Below are 20,625 nucleotides of genomic sequence, written 5' to 3'. Positions count from 1 at the left end.
TTAAATCTGAGACTTTGTCTCGCAGGCAAGACCACATGTTCTGACACTAACCAATACCTGTTTATATTTAGCATCCTGAAGAGACATTTGTATGCTGGCTAAATACACACACCATCAGACTGGATTCACCCATGCAATTAACAGATTATGGGTTTTGTTGACTCAACATTTGTCTGTTTAGCATGCAAAAGATTTTGTAAGAGGTTTACCAGTACCACCACTCTCAATCCAAACCTTTCCCTGCTGTTGTACTTTTAAAATCTTACAAAGCAGAAATTTACCATAGTTGCTAGACCTGTTGTATTACTTTGGACGTACACCAAGAGAACATCACACAGCTCTTTTGTGTGAGAAAGATCTCTTTAGGATACAGAGTTGTATGTGTGGTGCAGTTTTGTCTGTCTCAAGTCTTAAAAGATGTTGATTAATTAGGTCCAGATAGTCTGTGGAAATTGGGTGTCGTTTCTGAAAGAAATTGTAATAAACTTTTGTAAATTAGGGAGATAAAGCTGTGATGGGAACACTAGGCAAGATGACTCATACAACAGCTTCTGTATATATATTCAATTTGGTTTTACAGTGATTTTCTGTAACTAGGTAAAGCCCACCACCTGAACTAACAAATTAAACAAGCACATTATGAAATGGCTAGGCTCTACTCTATTTCCCATAATTTGTATTGCAGAGTTTTTCAAACTGTTAATAGTAACCCTTTCTGTGTCAAGGGAGGCAAAAAAATTCCCTTTCTCTCCCAAAGGATAAATAAGGCAAAACTAGAACGCTCAGGCTAGTTATTAAACACACACAAAATGGGGAGTGCGAAGAAAAAACAGGAAAAATAAATAAATTAGCAGCCTAGAGACCAACTAAGTTTTTTCTTGGTATAAGCTTTTGTGTGGTATAAACTTTCATGTGCATGCACACTTCTTCAGGTATCTTAAGAAGTGTGCATGCACACGAAAGTTTATACCAAGAACAAACTTAGTTGGTCTCTAAGCTGCTACTGGACAATTTCTTTTATTTTTTAATATGTTTCGACTGTGTCAGACCAACACGGCTACCTACCTGAATCAAGAAAAAAGCATAGTTTGGGATATGAAACATTGGGGCTTTTGTAATGCCCTGTATCTTTTTTTCTTTTCTTTTCCATCTTCTCTGCGTGTGTGTGTCTTAAATTAACAGTTCTTAACTTTAAAATGTGCTCACTATTTTGTTACATGGTAGCTGGCCTTATTGAAGACCCTACTGTTTGCTTTAGATTTTACCTTTACGTTTTAGTTCTGCACAGTGTTTTTTCTAGAAAAATAGGTGCCAGTACTCACAATGAAGTTGTTACAGTAGGTAGCACATTTTTAACAACAAAAAGGTGCCATACTGAGTACCCTTGAGTATCCCCTGAGGGGGGGGGGGGAGCACTGGTGCTACACTTGATTTTCCCCTGCTGTATCTAAATGAAGTTATATCTAACCCTTTCAATGAAAAAATAAAAGGAGAGTTGATTGTAAAGTACAGCATTCAGCAACATACTTGGCTCATAGTAAAGAAGTGTGTGGATGCAGCTTGAAGTTGCTAATAAAGCTGATAATAGGAACGCTTTGTTTTTAGTTCTCCAGCAGAAGGAAACTGGCTTAAAATGCAGTGATATGGAGGAACTTGAGAAGGTCAGAGGAATATTAAAAAACAACGGGGATGACAGATTTGAATCATTTATTTAACTTGCACAATAATTTTATCACTAGCTGAGGACTTATAAAAAAGGCTTGTAATTAAAGGCTTTTGTAATGCATTATGTCATGTAGGCCTGAAATATGTAGTGTGAGCTGTATTTTGAATACTTGGTTATCTTTCAATGAATGTTACCCTTTATACAGAAAGTAATTCTTAAAAAGTATAACTGAAAGTACTAGAATGCTGTAATTACAGATAAGGGAATGAAATAGTTTAGTATTTTTGCAAGAATCCCTTGAGAACAAGGACAGCTAGCCATTCCCTAAAATTAACATAATATAGACAGAATTCAGCTTTTTTATTTGTATTATTGCCATATGAATATGTTGGGCATCTCTGCTACAAACTAACTTCAGGCCATTTGTTTCCAAACTCTTATTTAAGATTGTTGATTGATATGTGTGTTTGCATCACATGTTGGAATTGCATCTTACTGTGAGTTCTAAAGTTTTACTTCTCCCACTTTTATTCTTTTATTGTGTGACAGTCCTGAGCATTACTTAATTCACTTTGAGACCTGGTTCCATGCAGATACTTGTCACATGGCAGATAAACAGGGGTGCTCACATACTATTGCCATAAAGCTTGCAGTATAGGGATATGGGAACCTTGAGCCCTGCAGAGTATTATTGCACTACAGCTCTAACCATCCTTGACAATATTGGCAGAGACTGATGGAAATTGGGAGTCCAACTTCTAAGGAACCAAAGGGCAACATTCCAATAACAATGTATCAGTATTAAATCCTAATACTATAGAGATGTTGCCTGTGGAAACAGAAAATATCCTCAGTAACAAAGAATACAAATGTTTATGTTACTAACAGAACATGTGGCAATGCATACCATTAAAAATGTTCCCCCTCTGTTGACAGACTCAATATAGTAACTATTTTTTTTTACTTAACTTTTTAATATTCTGTTGGAAGCCGCCCACAGTGGCTGGGGAAACCCAGCCAGATGGGTAGAGTACAAATAGTATATCATTATTATAATTATTCATATAATTAAAAGCATTTTTTACCATCCAATGAAATATAATAGTTTCATGTACTTTCACTATGATCTACAAGCTACAGGAATGCCTTCAGATGTCTTCTAAAAGTCAGAGAGTTATGTCCTTAAGATATCAATGACTTCCCTTCTTCTCTTTCCATGGTTCATTTCACGTATCACAAATCCCTGCATATTTTATATTTAAAAAAACACCTATACCAGGGATGCCCAAGCAGTAGATCACGATCTACCGGTAGATCCCCAGCTGATCCTGGTAGATCGCTGGATCCTTATGTACAAAACGTTATGGGGGGGGGAGCTAAAAAACTCTGTGCAATCCCCCCCCCCCTCCAAAAGGTCAACTACTCTGGGCACTTCCCTCCTGAAGAAATTCTGGGCAAGCCATCCATCCCAGGCTCGCTCCTCCTCCCTCCAATGACAATGGGTAGATCACTGCCAGTTTTTTAATACTAGGAGTAGATCACAGTCTCTTGGGAGTGGGACATGCCTGCCCTATACCATTCAGTATTCCATTATTTCATCCATGAAAGCTTGGAAAGCTGGGCTTTCACGGGAGTGCCAAAAGTATGTCAGTGAAGGCGGGCCCCAAGTTGGGGGCCGAATCCTGGCTTTAAAGCCCTCTGCATCAAAGACGATGAAGATCTAAGGGGCTGGGCCCGTTTAATCTTCCCAAATACAGTGGGATTTCAAGCGGCAAAGAACCTGACGCGTCAGGACTCCCCAGCCGATCCTACGAAACCTTCTCCTCGCACCTCGCTCCGCAAGGAAAAAACGCCACGCCGCGGAAGATCGCCCAAGAAAGGGCCTCGTGCTCCCTTTCCATCCGCCTCGTCCATCCCTGAACCCGGCAGCAGCCTGCGGTCTTAACCAACCCGACGCGCTCTCAGCCCCGCCCACCTCGCTCCCGAGGATTGGTTGGCGGCGGGCGGATGACGATGACGGACGGGGCGTGGCCTCCGTGGCTCCGCCCCCAGAACGCGCATCGTCGTCCGCGGGGCTGGGAGGTGCCTGGCGCCCTCGCGTCCCGCTGCTGCTGCTGCTCCTCCCCCGCCTCCCTCCCTCCCCTCCCCCGCCGGCGCGAGCGCTGTGGTGAAGCCGCCGCATTGTTTGTGCCGAAGGGGGGAGGAGGAGGAGGGGAAGGTTCTCGGCCACGGGAGCCTCGGCGACCAACCCGCAGCCGGCCCTCCGCCCCCGAATGCGTCGCGGCAGCCGGAGACAGCAACCGCCGCCGCCGCCGCTGCCACCGGGAGCCCCAAGGCGGCCGGGACAGCGCGGACGACGAGGCCCCTCCCTCAGTCTCCTCACAGGCGCTCGGCGTTAGCAAGCTGAGGGAGCCGCCATTAGCCCCGGAGTCTCGCAGCCAAGGGAGGGGTCGGCCAGCTCCCTCAGGTGAGCGCCCGCGGCCCGTCCAACCGCGACCCCCTCCCCCTCCGCGCCACCACCCACCTCACGGGCGGGCGGGCGCCATGTTTGCGGCCCGAGCATTGTCCCGGGTGGGGGAAGGAAAAGCGAGGCGGGCCCGGCGGGGAGAGGTAGGGCCTCGCAAAGGATAAGGCGCCGGGCCTGGCGTGGGAGGAACCACTCGGCGAGAAGGGAGGGGCGGTGGGGGGAGGGGAAGGAACCATCGGCGCGCCAGCGGGAGGGGCGCCCGCTGTTGTTGATGTCGCGGGCGGGGGAAAGGCGACGTTCGGGGAAGGGGGTGGGCGGCGGCGGCGGGGGTTGTACTGGAATCTCGTGCAGGGCGCAACCATTCCGCGAAACCGAGGAGGGGGCGGGGAGGATTGGGGAGAGGGAGGGTGGCCCGCGCCTCCCGCAAAACCTATCGTGTCTTCCTGTTTCGCCTCGTTCCCGTCGGGGAGGAAAGGGTTACTTCCTGGGGAGTTCGCTTTCGCTTTCGGGGCGAAGCGCGACTTTCCCCACCCCCCACCTTCCCCCTCGCCTTTCTGTTGTAACTCCCAGCTGGGAGCTGGCCCGGCCGGATTCAGCGCACCGGGTTCCGCAGTTTGTAAGAGGAGCGTCACCTCCCAGGGACCAGGGCCTTTTAACTCGTCGGCATGCAGTTGGAAGAGGCTTTCATCTTCCTTTCTGTAACAAGAGATGATGTAAGACGCTCCGCAAATGGACGTGTGATTTATTATTTTGCGTTCCCAAGGGAACTGCAGATAGGGTAAACCCTGACTATAGTACAAGCCTCGCAAACGGTATGCTTCTTGAGGAAGGCTTTATTTTGGCTATGTGGTCTGGTGATAAAATGTCACTTTTAAGACGCTTTGGCAGTTGCTGAACTTCGAAAAATGATGATGATGATGATTTATACCCCACCCATCTATCTGGGTTTCCCCAGCCACTCTGGGCAGCTCCCAACAGAATATTAAAAACACGGTAAAATATCAAACACTAAAAACTTCTCTAAACAGGGCTGCCTTCAGATGTCTTCTAAAAGTCAGATAGTTGTTTGCACATATGGTAAGCATTTCTTTCTGTCATTCTTCTAGACGTGGAATTCATTCTCTCTGATCTAGATTTTATCTAGTTTATGATAGAGGAATACGCTCTCAGAATAACTTGCATGGTTCTTCCTTTTCCCATGGTTTTTTTTCTTTTTAAAATCCATGGGGAAATAGTTGTAGTTTAGCATGATAATTTCTTCCACAGTTTTAGTTTAGTTTTCATTTATATAATGTCTGAGATTTTGAAATGAATTATGGCTGTCAAATAGTACTGTAAACACAGCTTGGGTATTTTAAAAGTTTGCTTGGGTCAAAAATGTCAGGATGCGAGAGCCATTTCTGTCTTTCTCATCAGTGGCCTACCTCACAAGGTTGTTAAGTCAGTTGGTTCTCTAAGGATTCAGTCTGATTCAATGTGATGGGTAAATCCCATTGAACTGGAAAGCCATAGGATTGTGTCATAATAGCTCTCTATAATAAGCTTAGAAATGCTCCCCATTGTGTACAGACACAAACATAGCCCTCTTTCTGTTACAAAAATTGAAATGTGATATTGGATTTGATGCTGTTCAGTCTGGATCCAGTAAAAAAAAAGAGCGGAGGAGGTGGGAGTTGAGTTGCAAGCTACCAGAACAGGTCTGAGTGGCTGTTTCACCAATTTTGATGAAGGTTTGAATAGATGCCTCTTGCATTTGGGTGTTCACTCGATGAACTAGCTATTAAAACACTGCAATTTCACAAAGTTCATATAGCTTCTGCTCCTCTTTCTTACCCCTCAGTATTTGTGATTAAAGATTTAGTGGGAATATTTGCACTTCCCAAAAGTGCTTATTGTGGGGGAAAATGTCAACACAATTTGAAAATAAGGAATATTCATCCTCTGTAACCTGGGGAAGTGGGAGAACTGTCATTGGAAGGGAGGGCATTGACACAAATGTTTCAAATAGAGTTGGTGCCATGCATTACCCATGAATATGTGTAAAATGTTTTCCCCAGTGCAGACATTTGTTGAGTGTTGCTTGTTTTATGTCTTCAGATATCATTGCACAGCTACCCTATTCTTTTCTTACTAACAGCTGCGGTTACTGGAAGAGAAAATGATGATTACTATCCAGTAGTCTTCTATTACTACTTTTTAAAGAAGCAGCTGTTGCCTGTTGAATTGCTTTCTGATACATGTTTTGCAGTCTGCACAGTTTTCTAAAGTAATATATCAAAGCTAAGTTTTGCAGTGATAACTTTATAAATACTATTTTGTTTTGTGCTTCAGTTCTTTTTATAAGGCTGTATAAGAAGCTTTAGAAATTACGACAGTCTAAGCTCAAATAAACCACAAACACAACCAGTTATTGGGTAATAACAGAAAAAAAGATTGTGACCTAAGAATCATTCTGCATGTGAAGGCGTGCAGGACTTGGGGCCTGTGTCCATAAAATGTTTGAGCAAGTTTTTTTAAGGCGTGCATTCCTTTAAGTGCCTGTTCTAGCTTTGTAGTCCATGGGGGAACAGTGGGAGGAAGGGAGATAGGATGCTTTGCTCAAGATTACCAAATACTAGTAACCCTTAACAACTTTAACTTCATTGGCATACTTGTCATCTGGGTACATGGACCTTCCTGTTGTGGTTGTAGCATCCGCAAATGCAACGGATACCCATAGTATTTCTGTCCTGTTACACCCCATTCACAGATGAGTGCTTCCTAAACCACGGACTAATGCTCCTTGACTATATTGTGGATATGAGAGTTGTACACAGACCAATATTTCCCATAACAGCCTAGTTCACTGAGTTTTCATATACTGAGCTGGAGGACATGGAAATACAGGACCTTTGGGGGATTCTGTGTACGTGTACATACAAAGAAGGATTTTTACCTCCCATGCTTTTTAAGGTGAATACGTGAACGCACATGAACTATCAGTGATGTAGGCACTTAAAATTAAATACGGTCTGGAGTAGGCATATGTGATCTTGTGTAGGTGGCATAGGCCCTTCAGTGCACTTGATGCACACCCTCTTGTGCACTTACTGAAATGAAATAATTAGCTTTTTATCAAACCTCCCAGAGGAATTGAGTGAGCTTAGATAATGGTTGAAAAAATTATATTTAATTTAATATGCTTTTACTAACTGCATGAAATTATTCTAATCCTCGGGGAGCAAAGCTTTCCTTAGTAACGTTGAATGGTTGTATGGCTCACAATGATCAAGGCTAGCCCCAGTTTTTTAATGATTAAAACAAGTTGACCACTTATTGTGGTCCATGTTCAAAGAAGCTAATTCATTGTTGATTGTGCTGTAGTTAAGTCTGGAAAATAGCATGGAGGCTATCCAGATAATACTTTGTTTTATTGTCTAGTAGTCATAGTCTTGTTTTGTTCCTGATAGAGTAAAATTGATCCTGTGGCAGTGAAGGTTGGTGCCTTGGGGAGAGAATCTGATGCTGTGAGACAGTCTTCTCCAACCTTTTGTCCTCCAGATAGTTTGGACTATTGGCCATGCTGGCTGGGTCTGATGGGAGTTGAAATCAAAACATCTGGAAAATCTGCCTTAAGTGAATACTTGTTCGACAGATAGTTTGACAGAGTTTATTTATTGAATGAAAAATAATTGCTGTAAACAGAACAATAAAATTTGCCTACACTGTTTGTAAACAGGACAGTTTACAGAAATGGCCAAGGTGTGATTTTGTTCCTTTCATTTTTGAGATCAACTCACTGTATTTCCTTTCTTTCACATTTTGGCATGTGAATTTTCACAACATAACTCTTCTTTTTCTCTCTTGCCCTGTTCCCCATTAAAACCACATTGGATCCCTCACAGGTGCTGCCTCGTACTTGCATTTGTGTACTGTACTGTATTAAACATCAGCATTTTCCAGCAAATTTCTGACCCTATTACAAGACAGAGCCATTCAAATATCATTTTTCTACTGATGAGCAAGTCAAGCAATACACTAAAGGGGAAGGAACCAATGTTCCACTTCTTCCCAAGCATATCAGTCATAATTATGTTCCTGCAAGTTTTCTCCAAATGATGTTTTTATGGGCTCATTTACACTGCATCACAACATTTGCTGGTTCATAACTACAGATTGTGTCAGTGTCTGTTTTAACTCAGAACCTGAAAGTGTTGCAAATCTCATTATGAAAACTGTCCTTTCTCAGAGGCAAGTAAAAGAGATACGTACACAAAATATACCATCCTCTGTATAATTTCCAGACAGTATGTATTAAAAGCTACACAACCATAAACACAAGTGAAATCCTTTATCATCAGGTAAAATGGTTCCTATTCTACATAAGAAAAATAAGAACATTATGAAAACAATCTTTGTTGATAGTAATATAAGGTCACAATCATGAATTATGTATATATTGTAGTTGAACAAAAATATCTACAAATTCAACATTGGATTTAATTCTGTGGGTTTCACGTGCTGGCTTAGATCCAGACCATGAGAAAAATTAGGCTACTTGTGCAACAGAGTTGTTTCTTTACCCCTAAAATCTGTTCCTCGCAGTTGGTGTGGGGAGAGATCCCTTTCTCACTGTAGCCCTCCATGTGTAGTCCCATGTTACTTGGCTTTGGAGAGCTCTGTGGGTTGCAGTCAGAAGGAGTCGGTGAGGAACCACTGCATGAAAGACCTTGTGCAAGTCATTTTTCATAATTGGAGGCCCATTTTGCTTGATAGAAGAGTAGAATGCAATCCTCAATACTGTGGAGCTAAGGAGAATAAAAAAGTGTTGAGTATTTGTTGACATCTGTCAGTTGCTATAACAAATCCTTCATAGAAATCAGCATCTGATGCTCACTTCACATTTCTTTGAGCCATTTTTGCAGAGGTCCATTTTAAAAATATTTCAAGACATCCTGTATTAGAAACAAGGTGATAGATTTTTCTTTTCTTTCTTTCTTTCGCCCTGGTGGTGGTGGGAGGCCCCAGGGAATTACCTGATGGAACATTGTCTTGTATAGTTATCACCTCTCCAATGATAGCCTTAGATGCCTTCATTTACTGGCACCATTCCATTCCTTGCACCAAAATTTTAAGCTCTGGTGTAATTCAATATCTGTCTTTAGGATAATCCATCTAAATAAAACAAATAAGTGCAAAATAAACTTTCCAAATAATGTAAAGTGTTTGATCCAAAAGGCTATGCACAGTATTCTGCAAATGCATTGGAGCTTTCTAGCTCCTTTCATTGCAGGTGTACTATCTCTCATTCTGTCATTCAAACACACACACAAACACACACACACACACGCTTACTTTTCTCCATTCTGCCTCCTTGCTTTTGGAAGTCACAGGACCCCTCAGGATTCTTCATGCTGTGAAATGCTGCAAAAATTGGCAGCCCCAGTCCTTACAAGCAGATGGGGTTTTTTTTCTGCCTGTGCATAGGACTCTGGTGTCAGTGAATTGTACCTGTTTTAGTTTATGCTATGCTATGTTACACCTGTGAATGATGGATAGTTGTTTGAACGTGAATTAAGGAGTGGCTCACTATTTCAAATATATATAGTGAAAGTAGGAAGTGGCATGCCCAATGAATCATTAATCTCTCCAGTAAACAAATCTGCAATCAAAGCTTGCTATTGCTTGAAGGACTGGTTCACATTCTGCACACTTCTGAAAGCACAGGTGCTTTGTTCTCCCTTTGGTTCTGCCAGTCCTTAGCTGCAGGAAAGCAAACCAGAAGCTAGCTTTCCATCATGCATGAACCAGAAGTAATGGTTTGTTCCCTCCTCCCACACAAGCCATGAGCAGTATGGCTAGGTGATATATTGTCCAAAACAGTTTTAAAGTCCATATAATGATACTGGTTTCATAATTTTTAACCGGGCAATATATCATGAATCATGATGTGTGTTAGGGCTGGGCGATATATTGTGCAAAAACCTGTTTGAAGTCCATATTGTGATACCAGTTTCATAATTTTTTACCTTGCAATATTTTACAAATTGTGATGTGTTTGTGTGCTGTGCAAAAATCACAATGTAGGAAAAACCATGAAGCCATCCAATGCCTCTACATAGCTCCATCCTTATTTCAGACATTGTGATATATCAGTACATTGCATTTTTTAGCTGGTGATATATAATGGTGTTGAAAGGCCAGCCCTAATGAGCAGTATGCAAATATTTGTTTTTGGCTTACACTGTGTGGTGTGTTTGCGAGTTCGGGCAAATGACAACCACTGGTTTGTAAGTAACTTGAATCCACCCTCCAATTTCTTCTCCAGTGTGCTGAAGGCAAAAACAAAGCACAGTCTTTCGATCAATGTGCTCCAACACACTGTTTGATCACTTTATACCAGGGGTGGCCAACTCCCAAGAGACTGCGATCTACTCACAGTTAAAAACTGGTAGTGATCTACCCCCTTTTGGGGGGTTCAGGTCAAAGTTGCCGAGCTTTTAGGAAGGGTGAAGGCCCATTTTTGGGGAGGAGCAGGATGAAAATGATGAGCTTTTTTAGGGGAGTCAAACTTGTTGAGTTTCTTTGGGAGGAGACAGTGATCTACCCATGATCTACCACAGACATTCAGTGATCTACCGGTAGATCACGATCTACCTGTTGGACCTGCCTGCTTTATACCATAGTTTATTTTAAACTATGTTTTAAAATGACATGTGAACTGGACTGTAGACAGGCTCACCGATCGTCTGTTCAAGTTACTAATGAACGTACTGCATATCACATGCTGTTAGTCTTTTTTTCTCCTTTTATTTAATATCAGGCAAAATGTGTTATGCATGTATTTTTAACGGCACAATATTTACATCGACTTCAGTGTCCCTTACTCCCAAGTAAGCGTGCGTATGATTTAAGCAATGCTGTCACCAGGGAGGCTCTTCTGTTGCCATCACTTAATAGCTTCAGGTTTCAGGTGAAAACATTCCTCTTCAACCAGGCCTTTGACTTTTAACAGTGTAGAGCCTTTTAGAGGGGATGGGATACTTTAACATTTTTCTTTTCATTTCTGGTTTTAATGTTTTATGTGTTTTTAAAAAATGACTTTTTCCTGTCTGAGACAAAAAAATGCAACAGATAAATGGAATAATGATAATAAGTGGATAAACTACTATTTAGTTTTAAGAAATGGGCTTGTTTGTGTCTTGTGTGAGTAGAAACCTTGCTGAATTATTCTGAATGTACCTACCCTGCTGCAACTTCCTGTTTCTCATCCCAAGCCATTAGACAAGGGCTCTCAACCCTCAGGAGCAGCTTTGGGGTGGTTGTAGTCAGGAAAGCCCTACTGTACAAGCAGATTTTCAATCACAGTTCTCTGGATCCAACTCATTTTGAATACCAGTGACCAGCAAACCAGTAAATATATCATGCTACTAGATCATGCTATAACTCTGTTTCTTCAGATATTGTTAAACTACGATCTTCATCACTTCTAGCCATTGTGGCCAGTAGTCAGGGATGATGGGAGTTGTAGTACAACAATATCTGGGTAGCTAAGGTTGGGGAAGGCTGACTTAATGACAGCACACACATCTGTTTAACTGCAGGGATGTTTTATAAAATGAATTGTTAAGAGTTTTCTTAAATTACAAAAATGTGTGGAGTTCTTACTGTGGTCTTATGAAAGTATTTTGTTTCATAGTTTTTAAATGCCTTCAAGATACTACATTTAATTTTTATCATAGAAATCACCTAGTAGGTAAAAAAATGTTTCTTCTTTTGTCTTTCCTGTTTTCATATTAAAATATACAATTTCATCTTACAATCATGCTTCTAATTTTAGGTAATCAGTACCAAATGAGGAGGAAAGGAAGATGTCATCGAGTATCTTCAGCAAGACACTCTTCTTCTCCATGCAGTATTAAACACTCCCCTACTAGAGAAACTTTGACCTATGCCCAGGCTCAAAGGATGGTAGAAATAGAAATTGAAGGGCGATTGCACAGGATCAGTATCTTTGAACCCCTGGAAATTATATTAGAAGATGATCTTACAGCCCAAGAATTAAGTGAATGCAACAGCAATAAAGAAAATAGTGAAAGGCCACCAATCTTTCTGAGAACAAAGAGGCATAGAAACAACAAAGTTAAAAAGAAAAATGAAACGTCTCCGAGTGCGCATGGCATCCCGTCTACCGCAAGTACTCTTCCAGAACCCAAAGTGCATATTGTTGAGTACAGTCCACCTTCTGCACCCCGGAGGCCTCCATCGTACTATAAATTTATTGAAAAGTCTTCGGAAGAACTTGATAATGAAGTGGAGTATGATATGGATGAAGAAGATTATGCGTGGCTAGAAATAATCAATGAAAAGCGAAGGAGTGATGGATTCTCGGTTGTATCGCAAAACATGTTTGAATTTCTTATGGACCGTTTTGAGAAAGAATCTTATTGTGAGACTCAAAAACAGGGTGAGCATCAGTCTTTAATTGATGAAGATGCAGTGTGTTGTATTTGCATGGATGGAGAGTGTCAGAACAGCAATGTAATTCTTTTTTGTGATATGTGTAACTTAGCAGTGCATCAGGAGTGTTATGGGGTGCCATATATACCTGAGGGCCAGTGGCTCTGCAGACAGTGTCTACAGTCCCGTTCACGGCCTGTAGACTGTGTACTGTGTCCAAACAAAGGAGGTGCCTTTAAAAAGACAGATGATGATCGATGGGGACATGTTGTTTGTGCTCTTTGGATTCCGGAAGTTGGATTTGCCAATACAGTTTTTATTGAGCCAATAGATGGAGTTAAGAACATTCCCCCTGCCCGATGGAAGTTAACATGCTACCTCTGTAAACAGAAAGGTGTTGGTGCCTGTATTCAGTGCCACAAAGCAAACTGCTACACAGCATTCCATGTTACATGTGCTCAAAAAGCTGGTTTGTATATGAAAATGGAACCAGTGAAAGAATTAACTGGTAGTGGCACGACATTCTCAGTAAAAAAGACTGCATATTGTGATGTACATACACCACCAGGTTCCATTCGGAGACCTCTGAACATTTATGGAGAAGCTGAAATGAAAAATGGCCTCTATAGAAAAGAGGGCTCTGCCAAAACAAGGTCCACATCAAAATTCAGAAAAAAGGCTAAAAAGTCAAAGAAGACACCGGCTGAACCCTGTACAGTTATGCCTGCAGTATCTGCGCCATGTATCCCTCCTCAGAGGTAAGAAAAACATTAAAAGTCTATGCTTTGTTTACCTTAATGGTACGTTAAAGATAAATTTGCTTTATTTTAATTTTCTTTTAGTTGTCAGCTTATTGATAGGGAATGAAACCTGCAATACTTTATGGCACTATTTGACAAACAAGTTAATAGAATTTTTTAAATCTTCTTACTCAGTAACTTAATATTTTTGTAGAAGAGTGAGGATAGCTTTCAGAGTCATCATTGCTGTGGTTTGAGTTCACTTACCGTATTTTTCGCCCTATAGGACGCACCGCCCCATAAGGTGCACCTAGTTTTTTTGGGGGGAAATAAAGGGGGGGGGATAATTTCCCCCCCAGGCGCGGGGCTGGGGCGGGGGAAGCCCGAGCTTCCCCCGACCCCAGCCCCCAGAACAGGCAACTGTCCGCAAGCCGCGGGAGCCCAGCACCGGGCTCCCGCGCTTTGCGGAGAACTGCGCGAAGCCTGGGCACGCTGAGCTCAGCGCGCCCAGGCTTCAGCATGCAGGCAACTCTCCGGCGCGGGCTCCCACGGCTTGTGGAGAGCTGCGTGAAGCCTGCATTTGCCCCTTAGGACGCACACACATTTCCCCTTCATTTTTGGAGGGGAAAAAGTGTGTCCTATAGGGCGAAAAATATGGTAAATTGAACAGGAAACCTTTAAATTATTTGCCTAGATCACAGGTGGACGGTATGTAGCCTTTGACCTCATTTTATTCAGCCTTCAGTGTTTCTTGAAGCTGCCACCTTTCCCCATCCCATCAACATTTCTTCTCTGCTCATACATTTCCTACTTACTCTTCTTTGCTTTCCAAAGTGTTCTTCCCCTCCTTATGTAGCTTCAGAGCAACTGGAAGTGGCAGTATTTTGTTTAATTTAAATTTATGTTTGTTTCTCTAAAGAAAATAAATTCCCCTGCTTGTATAGCTTGAGGAAATGGATGTCTGAGACAAATGGATAGGCTTTTGCTGCTTGTGTGACCCATCGAAAGAATTACTTTTACTTGCTTTCCAAAACAACAGCTATTAATCTGTTGTTCTAAAAAAAACCCCAAAAAATCCCCTGTATGCTTATTTGAGAGCAACCCTGTCACAGTCCCATGAGACTTTCTTCTGAGTAGACTTGCACAGAATGGTTTTGATTCTCACATTGATCTAGTCAATGTTTCTAGTTCTACCATCATTATCTCTGTTTCTGTCCACCACTGAAACGCAGCCCTGAAAAAGGGGCTGCCTACCCCTGTCCTACATCCTCAATTAGCAGTTAGAATTTATTTTATTTTCTGGGGTTCCCTGTTTTTCCCCAGCTATGCTATGTTAGTGGAGTTGGGTTTGTGAATCGGGGGGCTATTCAAGCGTGACTTCCTGTTTGTATGATGGTGTCAACCTCTAAACATTCAGAGGGGTTAAACACAAAACATCATGTATATATTTAAATAATTTCATGGAACTCATTAATTTTAGAAAGTAACCTTATTGGCTACATATTGCTTCTTTATATTTTAAAATTATATCCTGCCTTCGTCCCCAGAGGAGCCCAGGGTACTTACTGTGTGTGATGTGATACCCACACTGGAAATGGAAGGTTGGGTGCTGATACTTCTACTATTTCATATACTGACTTTGTTTATTTTGAGAAATTGATTCTTAAAGGCAACCCTAACAGGTGTAATATCTTGGGACATATTTGCCTCAACCCAGAAAACTACCGGGCAGACTATTTGATCTAATCTCGGTATTTTATCTGATATTAGGAAGTGTTAAATATTTCCCTTTCCCCTGTGCTTTTAATAGTGTACTACTGCCTATGAAATAATTACATATACAGACCTATGGCCCAGATCCAAGTCTGATTGTATTCAGGGAGGTTGGGAGGGTTGCCAATCTTGCTTCAGGTTCCCAACCTTCAGGAGCAGTGGAAGAGGCACTTGGAGAGAGTGAGTGAGGGCTACATTAGGATGGGTGGCCAAAAAAACCCCTTGTATATGTGCATATGCAGTTCTTTGGATGCTATATGCGGTTCTAATACCTTTGTATATCCCTTGAATAAAATTTGTGAAGTTACATGCAGAAGTGTAAGGAGAATTGCTTCTAATAACAGTTTTAGCACTCATCTGTAAATTTGTTTTCCCCAAAAAATATTTTGGCTAATTACTAGAAGGTTATTTCTGTCTCAACATTCCTAATGCAATCCCCTATTATCCAGATTGGCATGCCATGAAGAAGAAAAAAACTAGTGGAAATAAGATGCACCTGTTGGTACTTAGATGAAGCAAACACAGCTGGCATAGTAATAGAAATATAGCAGTCTGATACATCAAACTTGTAAATGGCAACTTGCCTGGATCTTATATCAGTTGAGAATTATCTCTAGGCAACCAGGTTAATTGAAAGAGAGTTGATTCTTTTTTTAGTATTACACAGTCAAATGTGACTTAACAGGTATGTGTTTGGACATGTGATACTATAAGTCTTGTAAACTTGCTTCCCAGGCTTCACTACATAACTTCAGTAGCAAAACCATTAAATAATTTAATCAAAGAAAGAAATTCAATGAATATGTATTGATTTGTCAAAGGTCTTAGGGTATGTATGTATGTAGTTCAGGCTCTTTTCCTTTTTGGTCTTTATTGTGAAACATTCCACTAGGAAATAACAGGTGAAAATAACATTCTAGCTATATCAGGTTTGTAAGATTTATGGAACTGTTTATAATACCCTGGTTCTAAAAGTGTGACTAGCTCCCAAGTACCTAAAAGAATTTTCAGTTAGTGTTTCTTAGAGAGCAGTCCCTTACCCGCAGTGCATGGTAAAACTTTTGAAATCAAGGGGAATTCCAAAACAAGTTTGCGATGTAACATAGGTGTGTCATCCAAAATAAAAAAAAAAAAAGGGGGGGGGACACCTGGCTTTCCTGAAGTTCTTTTTACACCAGCCCATGTAAATGTTGGTGTCATTTCAAAACAACATTTCCGATTCAGAAGTATTCCATTTTCTTTCTTAATTAAAATATGCAGCGCTGAGTTACAAAAATTAATATGTTTGTTTCCCCCCCATGCTTTAGATTAAATAAAATTATGAATCAGGTGGCTATTCAGCGAAAGAAGCAATTTGTTGAAAGAGTACATAGTTACTGGTTACTTAAAAGGTTGTCCAGAAATGGTGTCCCTTTATTGAGAAGACTGCAGTCTAGTTTGCAGTCACAAAGAAACACACAACAGGTATGTATCTTCCGTAATTTCCAGCATAATTAAACTGCTCATGTGATTTGAGTTGATAATATATGACATAGGTAGCTAGGAACAGTATAATTGTGTATTAAGTGAAAATGAATATGAAAGTTTAATTCCTATCTTTGTTCTACCAGAGAAAAATAGTATACCTGGAATTGTAAGTAACTTCACAGGCTAGCTGGACTCAAAATTATTCTTGAAATGCTTGCTAGAAGCTACTGTTAGCTGTAGAGTTAAGAGCAGAATAACATAGAAACTACTACTTTTCTTTCATAAGAGGGAAGATGATGAAGAAACACAAGCCTTAAAGGAGAAGTTGAAGTACTGGCAAAGGCTCCGTCATGATCTGGAGAGAGCACGGCTGCTGATAGAACTTATACGAAAACGAGAAAAGTTAAAAAGAGAACAGGTATATGAGTAATTTCATTTATTAGGATTTTGAAGGGAAATGTTGCCGAGTCAGGATTTATTCAAAGGATACACACTTGGGGACCCACAAATCGTGGGTGGCCTTGGTAGCCACCAGAATTTATGGTTACCAAAACCTCCTCTTCTCATAATGAGGGAGGGGTAGGATCCCCTTGTATCTGACATCACACTATGTGGAGGACATCTCTGAAGCATAGTGAACTGTCAGGAAGAACCCCTTTCTCAAATTCTAATCTGCAGGGGTTTTTTAAGCGTGTTTCATGCTCCATTTCTGAAAGATTTTGGACGCCCACATAGTGAATGTGCATGAATCCTGCCCTCTTCCCAATCTTAGAGCTTTGGGGATCAGAGATCTCATGCATTTGTACCGTGCTTGCTCATAGAATTGGAAGGTACCCCAAAGATTGCCTAGTTCCAGCAAACCTAGCGCTGCATCCCAGATGGCTGGCCAGCCAGCATTAAAACACTTTCATGAATGAGAGTCCACCTGCCAAGACTCTTTGTTCTACTGTCAAGCAGCTTGCATTGTCAGAAAGTTGTTTCCTAATGTTTAGTTTAATTCTGTCCCGTCCCCCCGCTTTGTCATTTGAACCCATTGTTTTTGGGTCCTGCCTTCTAGAGCAACAAAAGACAAATTTGCTGTTACTTATGTGATGGCCATCTTCAAATATTTGACTACGGCTATCGTGTTGTTTTTTAAAAGTCTCTTCTCCAAGCTAAACATACCCAACTCCTTCAACCTTTCCTAATAGGACTTAGTCTCAAGATCCCTAACTTTCTCTGTAGGTGTTCTTTGTGCATGTTTCAGGGCAACTTGGAACAGCCTTAGAGCACCTTGGGAGCATGGCGTAACTGGGAAGGCTCCAAGCTTTGAAAGAGCACCATGATTATGTGTCGTGTTTTCATTGGTATACTCTCCTCTTGAGTGTTACCTATGGCTCTACGATAGTTGTATTGCCAAAAGCACACAGGGTTTTGTAATTAAGCTGTAAAGATTGCCAAATACAGGCAAATCAATGTTTCCTTGTTACTGCACATTGAACATACATCACATATAACATTTAAGCTGCAGTACTTTGTGAGTAAGCACCATTAAACTTGTTGGAATTTATTTCTGAATACAGTTGCTTAGGATTGATAAATTCAATTTTTCATACTTACAGTCTGCAATCGTATCCATGAATGAAATGGACTCTGTTTGTCTTCCATTGCATAGATCAAAGTGGAACAGGTTGCCATGGAACTTCAGCTAACTCCATTTACTGTACTACTGCGGTCAGTTCTAGACCAACTACAGGAAAAGGATTCTGCTCGCATATTTGCTCAACCAGTGAATCTTAAAGAGGTGAAACTTTAATATTTCTGATACAGTTGATCAGTTTTGTATTGAAGCGCTAGCTTGGTAGCCATAGGTGTCATGGAATTTCATGCAGGTGAGTGAGTAACCTGGCTGAGGATGGACAGATCACTCCATTCCTCCTCTGCACTCAGCATAGAGATCGAGGGAGTTGCCAGAGGAGGAAAGTCCCCCTTGCCAAATATGGAATTACACTGCAGGATGTGGAACCTGGTAAAAAAAGAATTGGTATCACCAGTCTTGCACATGAAGGATAAAATGCTTTTATTTGCAAACAGTAAAATGTTAATACCTTCATTTTCTAGACTTTGTGAAAGCATAAATATAAAAATAATTATTTTGTTAAAATTAAACATTAAAGGAGGAATCCAATATCTGTTAGTGCAAGGATTTCTGCTCCTGCTAGTGCAACTGTTTAGTTCAATCCAGCCCTAATATTTGATTCTTCAACCAGATGATAGCATTTAATCATACAAATCTCAGAAGAGTACTTTAGATTATTTTCTAGCTTAAATATTAAAATTAATTTGTATGTATCCAGGTCACTTTAAAATAAAGGTTGCCTTTAAAAGTAGATTAAGGGAACAGAGGTTTGGAAAGTGCAAAGCTTCAAATTATCAAAGTCACAAACATACATATTTATACATTTCTATGTATTTCATTGATTCAATATTTTTAGGAAGAAACTAATTAATTTTTGCTTTTGTTAATATGGAATAGTATATTTTTGCCTTCTGTTAATATGGTATGGTATATAGTATATTTATATTTCTGCAGCAATCAAAGAGCAAAGAATAATTTAAAAAAAAAAAAAATCTACTTGCAGGTTCCAGATTATTTGGATCATATTAAACATCCCATGGATTTTTCTACTATGAGAAAACGGTTGGATGCCCAAGCTTATAAAAATCTCAACGAGTTTGAAGAAGATTTTAACCTTATCATTGAAAACTGTATGAAATACAATGCAAAAGATACAATATTCTATAGAGCTGCTGTGCGGTTAAGAGATCAAGGAGGTATTGTTCTGCGACAAGCTAGAAGAGATGCGGAGGCAATTGGGTATAATAACGAAACTGGAATGCACTTACCTGAACGGCCTAAACTTGAATCTCCTCCACCTTTTACCTGGGAAGATGGTAAGGACGCATCAGAATGAATGCTGATACAATATTTTCAGGTTATTGAGTGGGTCAATTCTTGTTCAGAATTCTTGAAGCCTTTTAAACAAGGTGTGTTTCTCACACAAAGCTCATCTTTGCCTATAGCACTAAGCCCTTAAACGTGGTTTATTAAAATCTACTGTGCATGAGCTATGTGCAACCCAAGCATTCCTATGTCACTCCTCTTCTTTCACAAGTGGAAATAAACTATGAAGTGGAAAGTTTAATGTTATATCCAAACCCAGCATGTAATGTTAAGTGCAAGCCACAATTTATAGCCAGCTTTGAATGATGGTTGTTGGCTTAGCCATTAAAAAAACAACAACATGATCTCAGGTTCGAAACACAAAAGCTAGGACCCTTGTGATTTGGTTAGCCGCTTCATTTCCAGGAACAAAGGAGTGAAGTTAGGCAGCGTATGCAGTGTGGTTTGAGAAATGAAGCTTCATGGCTTAGCAGTATATGCCGTTGGTACCAAAGTGTGGCACTTTAGGGATATGGCAAGGGTTTCCTGCACTTGCGGCATCGTGGGGACTGCTGTAATGTAGAAAGCCCTATCACAAATTATTTGTATCTCTGAGATTAAAGATTTTGTGATGTGAAGCAGGAGGACTGCTCTTAGGAAAGTAAATACTGAAATCCTATTGTTTACTTGCATGTTTTGTGGACTCTGCTTCTGGAATGTAGGTGTTGCAATAGGAAAAAAGTGTTGGACAGTAAAAAACCCCTCTTATAAGAGCATAATAAAGCAAAATAAAAAATAATTTAGAGTAGAAAGAAGGCAAAACATTTTAACATGGGAGGTTAAACTAGGGGTGAATGGACGTTCCTCATTTCATTCTGGATTCCTTCCACAGATTAACTGACAGTGCCTGTTATGTTCGTCTTCCAGTTTATAGTGAATTTCTAGAACATGTACTATTTGCTTTTGCCACAGCTTCCTGTTTCTACCATTAATTTGCATAATTTCCCCATCTACTGACTCCTACCCCGATATGATTTATATTCCTGCCTGTATCATAATTATCATTCTGGCCTCCTAGGAAAAGAAAGGAATCTTGATTTCAGCTTCTGCACATACAGAAGCAATTTTTAATGTATATGTCGAGAGAGTT

The 20,625-nt window shown here is 40.7% G+C and overlaps 1 protein-coding gene across 6 annotated transcripts in view; it reads left to right on the top strand.

Moving 5' to 3' along the window:
• Positions 1 to 3,694: 3,694 nt before the first annotated feature.
• BRD1 (bromodomain containing 1) overlaps positions 3,695 to 20,625 on the top strand; it is a 41,923-nt gene continuing 24,992 nt past the window's right edge. For 3 of the 6 annotated variants that reach the window (XR_014502075.1, XM_083399395.1, XM_083399394.1), the window contains exons 1-6: positions 3,695 to 4,133; positions 11,953 to 13,330; positions 16,393 to 16,549; positions 16,839 to 16,970; positions 18,207 to 18,335; positions 19,174 to 19,486. Coding sequence is in view for 5 of the 6 variants with exons in the window: in XM_083399395.1 (XP_083255521.1) it covers positions 11,967 to 13,330; positions 16,393 to 16,549; positions 16,839 to 16,970; positions 18,207 to 18,335; positions 19,174 to 19,486 (2,095 nt within the window). In the remaining variant the exon portion in view is untranslated. The remainder of the gene's footprint in view (positions 4,134 to 11,952; positions 13,331 to 16,392; positions 16,550 to 16,838; positions 16,971 to 18,206; positions 18,336 to 19,173; positions 19,487 to 20,625) is intronic. The other 3 variants (XM_083399397.1, XM_083399396.1, XM_083399398.1) reach the window with 1 other exon arrangement.

The sequence above is a fragment of the Podarcis tiliguerta genome (assembly GCF_965153285.1).
Source record: "Podarcis tiliguerta genome assembly, chromosome: 10".
Classification (NCBI taxonomy): domain Eukaryota; kingdom Metazoa; phylum Chordata; class Lepidosauria; order Squamata; family Lacertidae; genus Podarcis; species Podarcis tiliguerta.
This window is presented reverse-complemented; position numbering and strand designations above follow the sequence as displayed.